The 9894-nt window shown below is 33.9% G+C and overlaps 1 protein-coding gene across 1 annotated transcript; it reads left to right on the top strand.

The window, feature by feature from the left end:
* Positions 1 to 1029: 1029 nt before the first annotated feature.
* On the top strand, positions 1030 to 6370 carry LOC143548177 (protein WVD2-like 7). The gene is made up of 7 exons (XM_077039417.1): positions 1030 to 1149; positions 3876 to 4607; positions 4748 to 4797; positions 5383 to 5442; positions 5518 to 5620; positions 5687 to 5797; positions 5879 to 6370. Exons 1-7 carry the CDS (start codon positions 1108 to 1110, stop codon positions 6179 to 6181), a joined length of 1401 nt encoding a protein of 466 aa, XP_076895532.1. The 5' UTR covers positions 1030 to 1107; the 3' UTR covers positions 6182 to 6370.
* The last annotated feature ends 3524 nt before the right edge of the window (positions 6371 to 9894 follow it).

The following is a 9894-nucleotide window of genomic DNA, read 5'->3' as shown; positions in this document are numbered from 1 at the left end:
TATTTCCTTTATTGTTATATAATTTAGCAAAATATGCAATAATCCCTATTCCCCGCACAAGTAACTGAGTTGAGATATTCAAAATTTCATTTAAAAGAAGGATATCTTGAGTTCAAGTTCTATATAAAAAAAAGTAAAAAAAGTAATAATAAGGTTCCAAGTTGGCCTAGGAAGTTTTATCACCATGCGGGTATCTTCTTGAGGATGGTCTTCGGATCGTCAACTGATAGGACAAACTACTGTACGAGCTTCCATTAGGAGACGTGCCAGGCTAGCACCATACAGTTTCATACTAATTAAACTGAAATAATCAAGTAGGCCAATAGCCGCCAGTCATTCAAATGACCGTTTAAAGAAATACAATGTTTCCATATATATTTTTTACATGTTCAAAACAGAAGAAGAAATAAGGCATGAAAACAAACGCGGCCAATGAACTTGTGATAAGAAAGAGACCTGGTGTTTCATGTGACTCATGTTTAATTCTTGCCTCGATCATGTAGTTTTGACAACACCAGATGATGATGGGATATTAGACGAGTAGTTGACCTTCACTAGTTGGATCTTTAAACTAGACGCGATTTATCTCACCGCACTGTCATGCATACAGTCAACTATTCACAAACGTTGGCCTTATATGAAAGTTTTTTCTTTCTGACTGAAATACAAGTGTATCCCGACACGTTAAATAAAAAAAAACAAGGCATGAAAATCAAAGGCAACAAAAAGAGCAGGTAATGTAATGATGGTTACCTTTTTATTCACTCACTAACTCCCTAAATATTATTATTATTATTATTTATTATTTCGTGTTCAATCTTCCTTCCAAATCTACTGCTTCCATCACACACATTCACCAACACACATACTCATCTTCCAAGCAAAGAACCCTAACAACGAAATCACATGTACTTATCTTCACTCTTCATCTTCTAACTTCCTCTCAATCACACCACTTATTATTATTCCGTAATAATAATAACATTTCACCTCTCAAATCACTCATTTACTAACAAAATATCTAATCATTTTAATCAATTAATGCTCGTTTTGTTTCAATTAACTGCAGCGGTGTGCTTACACTCATGATTTGAAGTTGAATTCGTAATGGCTGGTAAAATTGAAGAACCGTTGCGGTTTAACTTTCAGGTAATTAGATCTGATGCTGTTTCATTAGTTAGTTACGTTTCTAGTAGTTAACGCTTTGTGTAGAATTGAATATTACTGTTGATTTCGTGTTAATTCGTGTGAATTAGTGAAGAATGGCTTCGGTTTAGGTTTTAGGTGATCTGATTTGTTTACATTGTGATTTAATTGTGTAGTTGATGATATTTGATTAGTTAGTTAGGTTTCTAGTAGTTACCGGTTTGTTTAGAATCGAATTTAACTGTTGATTTTGTATTAATTCGTGTGAATTAGTGAAGAACTGCTTCGGTTTAGGTTTTACGTGATCTGATTTGTTTATATTGTGATTTAATTGTGAAGTTGATGCTATTTGATTAGTTCGTTAAGTTATTAGTAGTTACCGGTTTGTACCGAATTGAATATTAATGTTGATTTCGTTTTAATTCATATGAGTTAGTGAAGAACGGATTCGGTTTAGGTTTTAGGTGATCTGATTTGTTTATACTGTGAATTAATTGTGTGATTGATGTTATTTGATCAGTTCGTTAAGTTTCTAGTCGTTACCGGTTTGTATTGACTTGAATTTGACTGTTAGTTTCGCGTTTCGTTTGAAGAACCGGTTCGGTTTAATTTTTCAGGTGATCTGATTTGTTACAATTGTGATTTAATTTTGTAGTTGATGTTATTTTATTTGATTAGTTCTCTAGGTTTTTAGTAGTTAACACTTTGTTTAGAATTGAATTTAACTGTTGATTTTGTATTAATTAGTATGAATTAGTGAATAACTGCTTCAGTTTAGGTTTGACGTGATCTGATTTGTTTATATTGTGATTTTTTTGTGTAGTTGATGTTATTTGATTAGTTTGTTAAGTTACTAGTAGTTATCGTTTGTATCGAATCAAATTTAATCGTTAGTTACTTTGTTTCATGTTTCGTTTGAAGAATTGAAGAACTGTTTCGGTTTAGTTTTTAGGTGATCTGATTTGTTTATATTGTTATTTAATTGTGTGATTTGATGATATTTGATTAGTTTGTTAGGTTACTAGTAGTTAGTTAGTTACTGCTTTGTATAGAATCGAGTTTAATTGCTAGTTTCATATTTCGTTGAAGAACGGCTTCGGTTTACTTTTAGGTGATCTGATTTGTTCTTATTGCGATTTAATTGTCTAGTTGATGTTATTTTATTTGATTAGTTCCTTAGGTACTAGTAGTTACCGGTTTGTATCGAGTTGAATTTCATTGTTAGGTTCGCATTTCGTATGAAGAAGTGAAGAACTGCTTCGGTTTAGGGTTTAGGTGATCTGATTTTTTATATTGTGATTTAATTGTGTGATTGATGATATTTGATTAGTTTTATAAGTTACTAGTAGTTACCGCTTTGTATCGAATCGAATTTGATTGTTAGTTTCGTATTTCGTTTGAAGAACGGCTTCGGTTTAGTTTTCAGGTGATCTGATTTGTTGTGATTGTGATTTAATTGTGTGATTGATGATATTTGATTAGTTTGTTAGGTTTCTAGTAGTTACCGGGTTGTATCGAATCGAATTAATTGTTAGTTACTTAGTTTCATGTTTCGTTTGAAGAAGTGAAGAATTGTTTCGGTTTAGGTTTTATGTGATTGTGTTTTATGTTCAAATTACTGGATCCGATTTGTTGCGATTGTGATTTAGTTGTGTGATTGATGTTATTTGATTAGTTCGTTAGGTTACTAGTAGTTAACGGTTTTTATTGGATCGAATTTCACAGTTAATTACGCGTTTTGTATGTAGAAACGAAGAACTGCTTCGGTTTAATTTTTAGGTGATAGTGTTTTATGTTCGGATTACTGGATCTGGTTTGTTGCGATTGTGATTTACTTGTGTTGATTGATGATATTTGATTAGTTTGTTAGGTTTCTAGTGGTCACCGGTTTCTGTTGACTTGGATTTTGCTGTTAGTTTTGCGTTTAGTTTGGACGTTAAGTTCAATTTGCTATTGAGGTTGTTAAATTGATAATTGATTGAATCAAGCTAATGTATAATTGAAGATGATTAGTGATTAGATTTGCTTTTGATGTCATCTATGTACGTAGCATTCAGTTGGATTGTGATTTAATCATATAATTAATGTTATTTGATAGCAGTTGTAATTGTGATTTAATCATATAATTGATGTAATTAGATTAGTTCGTTAGGTTTCTAGTATTTTATGCTTTTTGTATCAAATCGAATATCACTACTACTTTCATATTTTGGTAGGCTATTAGATGATTCCCCCCTTTTAAGGCAAGATTATTAGTGCTTAAATTTGCTCTAGATATGATCTGTATATGTATTTGATGTCGGCCGAAGCTTACAAGCCTGATCTCATCTATGTGATACCTTGCATGAAAGTAACTGTCTATAAACTTGAGTATTAGATTGTGTATTAATGCTAATTGCAAGTGATGGTCTATAAAATGTCTATATGTATATATAGAAATTTATTCAAAATTTTATACGAAGTATATAATTTTTGAAACTTATTAATCGAATTGGATTAATAAGACGATTTGGACCGCCTTTGACCGACTACCGATTTGTTGGTCCGATTAGGTGAAATCAAATCGGTAGCTTACCGGTTAGCAATTTATCACCAATTAATCGGGTGACTAATCACGATTTTTACAACACTGAGTATAGCTACTTGCTAATGTAAAAACACTAACTGAACATAAGTAGTTTTACACATATTTTCTAACTCAATATCTTGAAATCACTTCAATTGGACAGGCAGATCTCTTGCACTCTGGTTCAATCTCATTTGGAAGATTTGAATCCGAATCTTTATCATGGGAAAGAAGATCATCGTTTTCACACAATCGGTATCTTGAAGAGGTTGAGAAATACTCAAAACCAGGTTCAGTTACCGAGAAAAAGGCGTATTTTGAGGCTCATTTTAGAAGAAAAGCCCTTCTGAAACAAAGCTCTTCCGAAAATCAAGATGAAAGAGAATTACCTGCCAGTGAAAATGATGATCTGCATGATTTACAAGAATCAGAAAACGGCAATGACAGCAAGCATTTTACTTGCTTTGATGAGAGCCCTCATAGTTCTGGTCATTTCCGTTATAACAAAGAAACCGAAATTGAGATATGCGTAAATCCAAACATTGAAAGTTTACGTGTTGACCAAACAATAAGTGATCCAGATCATCTTAAGCTTGAAGAAACACATCAGACGGAAACTGCAAATGTCAATTTGGTCAAAAGTGAAGAAATTACAGAAGTGACCCTTTATGATTCGGTTGTAAAGGTGGATGTTGCATCAGAAACAAAACATCCAAAGCCAAAACCGAAAGGCCAAACCAATATTACTCGGGTTTCAAGAATCATTTCCAGTGAAGCATCTAATGTTACTTCTAAAACAAAAACAAGGGAAATCAAGGGCTCACCAAAAGTAAAGAAGTCAACTAGACCTGCTAGTGCCATATCACATTCAGGAAGAAAAACTTCAAAGTCCGAGGTGAGTTTAATATTATCTTTAAACTATATATTATCACTTGCTCTATTAGGTTGTTACATAAATCACATTGCATATGATGACATCATTTATGATATTGGCGTACTATTAGTGAATGTTAATGAATGAATCTCTTCTGTTAGGAATCAAGTACAAGTTTCCCGAAGGCGAAATTACCTCCACCAAATAAAAGGTACTCAATATGGCCTGTTAACAAACACGGATGGATCATGTTTGTGTTTGCTCATTTAATTTTAACCGAACGTCTGATAAACGACGACCAATTAAACAAACGAAAATTTTCTTGTTAATTCGTTCAGTAACAGTGTAAGCTAACGTACACGACGTAAACAAATGAACATAACTGAACACAGATAAACAAACATAACTGAGCTTAAACAAATTAAAAGTAACTGTGAGTAACAATTTGATAGGCCTAAAAAGTTATTAAAACTAGACTAAGTTGTAATGGGCCTAAACCATTTAAATGAATATGTTAATGAAGGTAAATGAAGGAAACAAACATAAACTTACGAACATTAATGAACGTAAACAAACGAACATTTACAAACTTAAATGAACGAATGAGACATGTGTTCATGTTCATTCGTTTTACTAAATGAACAAACACTTTTGTTAATGTCCCGTTCATTTATTAAATAAACAACATAAACGAACTTACCTCTGAACGGTGGTTCACTGAACATTCGGTTCATTTACAAGCCTACTTCCAATGGTTATATAAGTTACATGTTCATACGTTTCGCTTTTTTTGCAGCATTGTTAAAGAATCTAGACCAGAAAAGTCTCTTCAACGAGCACGAGAAACTATCAACAGGTTCTTTTTTTAATAAACTTCCCTTTATGGAAAACGAAAAGTATTTATTTATCATCGTTTTCTGTTAACTAACAGGACTAAATCGACTGTTATTTCTCCGAGTAAACCACATGCTGCCAATCAGACTGCCACCGGTTTCAATTTTAAGAGTGATCAAAGAGCAGAAAGGAGGAAAGAGGCAAGATAAACATTTAATATGAAATTTACTTAAACTATTTATTAATTCATTTATTTGAATTATCAGGAAAAAAGGGCTGCTGCAGAGACGACACAGTCTAGAAAAAATCTCAACTTTAAAGCGACACCGATGCCTTCGTTCTACAAAGAATCCGTTCGCTCTTTAGATCACAGCAAGGTATAAGAATTATAAAATGTAATTCAGCAGTCTTTTCATTCGTTAAAACTATAATCTAATTTGATGTATTGAAAATGACAGGTTACATCAGCTAGCAAGACACCAAACAGACCACGGACCGCTTCTATGGCTCCAAGCACCAAAAAGGTTCTAACAAATTCTGCCAGCTCGTCAAACCCGAGACCCAGTTCTTCAACTTCTGTAACCAACCGAAGCCGTCTTCCAGAACCTTCTAGAAAAGTGCAAGATAAGAAAAAGGACTTGAATTTATCGAAACAAAAACAACATGAAGCAATTATAGGATCACGAGTTAGAGAGACGAAAGGAGTTCACACAGGCCCTGGGCTCAAACCGGGCTACCTTCCGGTCCGTGTCGCCACTTGATCGCGCTGTTTTCATGATGGTTTCCAAGGGATGAAGGGAATAAAGCTGTTGTACCTACATGGTAGATCGAATTAGGAAATTACTAAAGTACCCTTTGTATGGGAGAACGTTAAAACTAGGTAAAATGGATGCTTTCTAGTATTACTTGATGTATAAAAGGTTTAAAAACGTATAAAAGTTTCTAAAATTAGATTGCAATGTAACGTTTTTCAGAAGTGCATATAAACTGGGCCTAGGCCTGGCCCAGCCCGGCCCGGTCCTATAATAGTTGGGCCTAGGCCCATCAGTTCTAACGGGTTCTGTTTTAATAATGCAAACGGGTCGTGTTTACAGGTTCCCGGGCTAAAACACATTGAGAGCCAAATGCAGACTGCAAAACGGTTCGTGTTTGTAGTTGGCGGGTCGTACCCAGGGGCGGATTTACGTTAATAGTAGGGGGTGCACGGGAACCCCCTGAGTTTCGAAATAATAGTGTAACTCTATATATAAAATATAGAGTGCATCCCGTTATAAAATTGGAGTGCACCATTTAAGCATAATGTTGAAGTGGTGGAGTGGCAAAAGTGTTTGTTATTAATGTTTTCATGTCCCCGGTTCGATTCTCAAACTGGATGGCATTTTTAATTTTTTTTAAAAGTTGTGTTAGGTACTTAGCTGTTGCATCAAACCTTTATCCATATTCTTGGTGTATTCTTTCTCTTGTGTTCAGTGTCTACTAAGAGTTTTTACCTAAAAAACTGAATAAATATTACACATTACACATTACACACTCAATTGTTGAATCATAAAGACCAACTATGTCATCAAACGTCACGATTTTGTGTTTTTTTTTCTAGAGTTTTGGAGATTTATTACATTGCATAGACATTAGGTTAGCCATAGCCGAACTGAACTGACCCGAACCACCGAACCGACCCGATTTTTTTATATCCCGACTATATGAAATTGGAGTATCTAAAAACAGTGCACCCCCTACAATAATTTTCTGGATCCGTCACTGGTCGTACCAGCACCGACCTGGAAAATTTACACAAAATTGAACACGAAACGAACCTGAAAATCATGTTACACATGAACACAAGCCTGAATACGACCCGTTTCACCCATAAATTTTCTTTTCGTTTTAACGCTTGTAAAGAATTTTATTTTTTTTCGTTAAATTTATTTTTAAACTGCAAAATTTTAGCACAAGAGTACTCAAATTGTTAAAAAGTTATTACATAATATACAATTTAAATAAATAAATAAGTAAATAAATGGTTTAAATGTGCCAATGACAGTTGTCACAAACACGACATGTGTAGCTAAACGTGTTTGCAAATTCGACCTAAAACTTAACAACCCCGTGAATTTCTTGATAGGTTCATGTCGTGCTACCTGAATGAATCTTTATAATTTTTTTTATCAGATCAACACATTTCTTGATAGATGAGGCATTATTGTCTGGGACAAAGACAACCGGACAAATATCTCAATCACTACATGTTACTCCCATGTTAACTTGTTTTATACAATATCAAATTTAGATAAAAACTACAAAATTATAATAAACCAAAGTGCTTCAAGTTTCAAGAACCAACTAGTAGTACATCAATGATTATAAAAAAGAAACATAAATAAAAATCCTCAAAATAACATTATGATCAACAAGGCAAAAATAAAGAAAAAGTTGCCAACAATGTGCTCTTTTAACTTTTTATCATCTCTTGATCACTTTCTTGTCTTCAACATGCCTAACACCATACTTCAACTCATACCGATCATGCCCACAATGAGAGAACTAGAAAACTAATAAATAAGATCACATTTGTAGATCGTATATGCCCGCATGTCGATGAAGGTTGATCAGTGCCATGAGATGGCTTCTTGGAGTAATAAGGGAACCATGGAACTACAGTGTCTGGGGTTGGTGGTCCAGTGCCATAGTAGTTAGTGTTTGGAGGGTTATAATATGGGTGGGTAGTGGAAGGTGGAGGGTAATTCGCCGCCTGAGCAGGCGGCAAAAAGGTGGTGGCTGGTGGATTGTTTCCACCACCGGCACCACCAGTATTACCACCGCCTAAAGGCTGTTGGTTGCATGGATATGGACACTCCTGACCCGAGACCGAAACCGATGAATTTAAGGTTATGTAAAGAAAAATGAGGGTGGAGAGAGTTTGGTATATTATAGAGGGCATGTTGAAGTGAAAGTTATGAGAAATATGATGTGCTATGAAGTAGATAAAATATATATGAAAAAGGACCAAAGAAGTGAGAATTATTACTAGCCAACAAAAGATGAATATTATGTACTATAAGATGGAAAAGTTACAATATTTAGGGGTCACTTTTGACTTTTGTTAATGGTGAGGAGCCACATCTGCCCATAATGCATAAGTACCGAGTCATGCTAGGTGTGGTAAAAGTTAACTCAGTTCCTGAGTCATGACTCGTGAAGCTGTCTAACTCGGTCAAGTTGGGCCCCTGTTATTGATTAGGAAGGTAAACTTGACACTCAAAATAGGACTATAGGTACACCTTATGTAGTTATGTTAGTTAAACAAAATTAAATGTTTTTTTATAGGTTTTAAATACCTAAAATGTCAATTTAATCACACAATTTAGGATTCTAGATTATGGGCCATGATTAATGATGTTAACATTTTATATGGAATGGACGAGTAATTTAAATAAATAAAAATATATCGAAGTTTTTTAATTAAGAAATTAACATGATCAATAGGATCCGTTGTAGCATTAAGGCTATAGGTTATGGGTATATGATTTAGCTAACGGGTATGAGGTTTTGGGCCCTCACCCAAGTATCACCTAACCTTATACTCGTTTATACTTGTAAAAATGTAAAAAATTTTAAAACTATATCTATTCATAGTCTTCTATCTGTTGGGTTTCGGGTGTACCCGCTAAAATCGGGGTTTTTTTGCCATCCAAATTCCTCATGTCACCCCTTCTCGACGGTCATATCCGGCACATTGTTGTTGTCTGCACTGATCAATAACTAAACATCACAACATTGCACATTCTATTCACCCTCACCAACCATGTGCCACAACCCTTTTGTAACATCAGATTCTTAACCAACTCGTTGCCCTTCCTTGTCGATTTGATGAACAACGGTGCTCGACTCTACTATGTAGTTAACATGCTGCGATGATGGCGATTAGTGATGGGATGATGCTATGGTTGTAAGATCTTAGTGATAACTCACACTCTCATCTATTTCTGCTTCTACTTATAAAAAGAGCAAATCATGAGACTATCTGTGTAATTAACTCTTATTTCTATGAATACTTGAATTTATGTTCATTTATTTGTTTTTGTCAGTAGTACCGCTTCAACCTCTTTGGTGTTTATAAGTTTATATCGAAATGTTTATAAAAAAGTTAAACAATATTGTATATTTAAACTTTTTTATCAAAAAAAAAGAACAAATTATCAGGAAAAAAACATATTATTAAATAAACAAAAATGATATAAATAAACAAAATAAAAAATCATTAAAACTATTATTAAATTTTATTTGCAATCCGTACCATTTATATTATGGTCACTTTTATCACGCGACATAAAGTTCATTAAAATATGGTCCATACGAAGTTTTAATATAAAGAAGTTCATTGCTAATATATTTCATCATGTTGAAACCGATAGGATAACAAACCACTCCCTTGTTGGTTTGGTGGTTTAAAAATGATAAAAAATCAGTTTATTTA

The sequence above is a fragment of the Bidens hawaiensis genome, unplaced genomic scaffold (assembly GCF_021521415.1).
Source record: "Bidens hawaiensis isolate Kalapana, Puna unplaced genomic scaffold, B.hawaiensis_p1.1 tig00014923_1, whole genome shotgun sequence".
Classification (NCBI taxonomy): Eukaryota; Viridiplantae; Streptophyta; class Magnoliopsida; order Asterales; family Asteraceae; genus Bidens; species Bidens hawaiensis.
The sequence above is the reverse complement of the archived record's forward strand: the minus strand, read 5'-3'. Positions and strand labels throughout refer to the sequence as shown.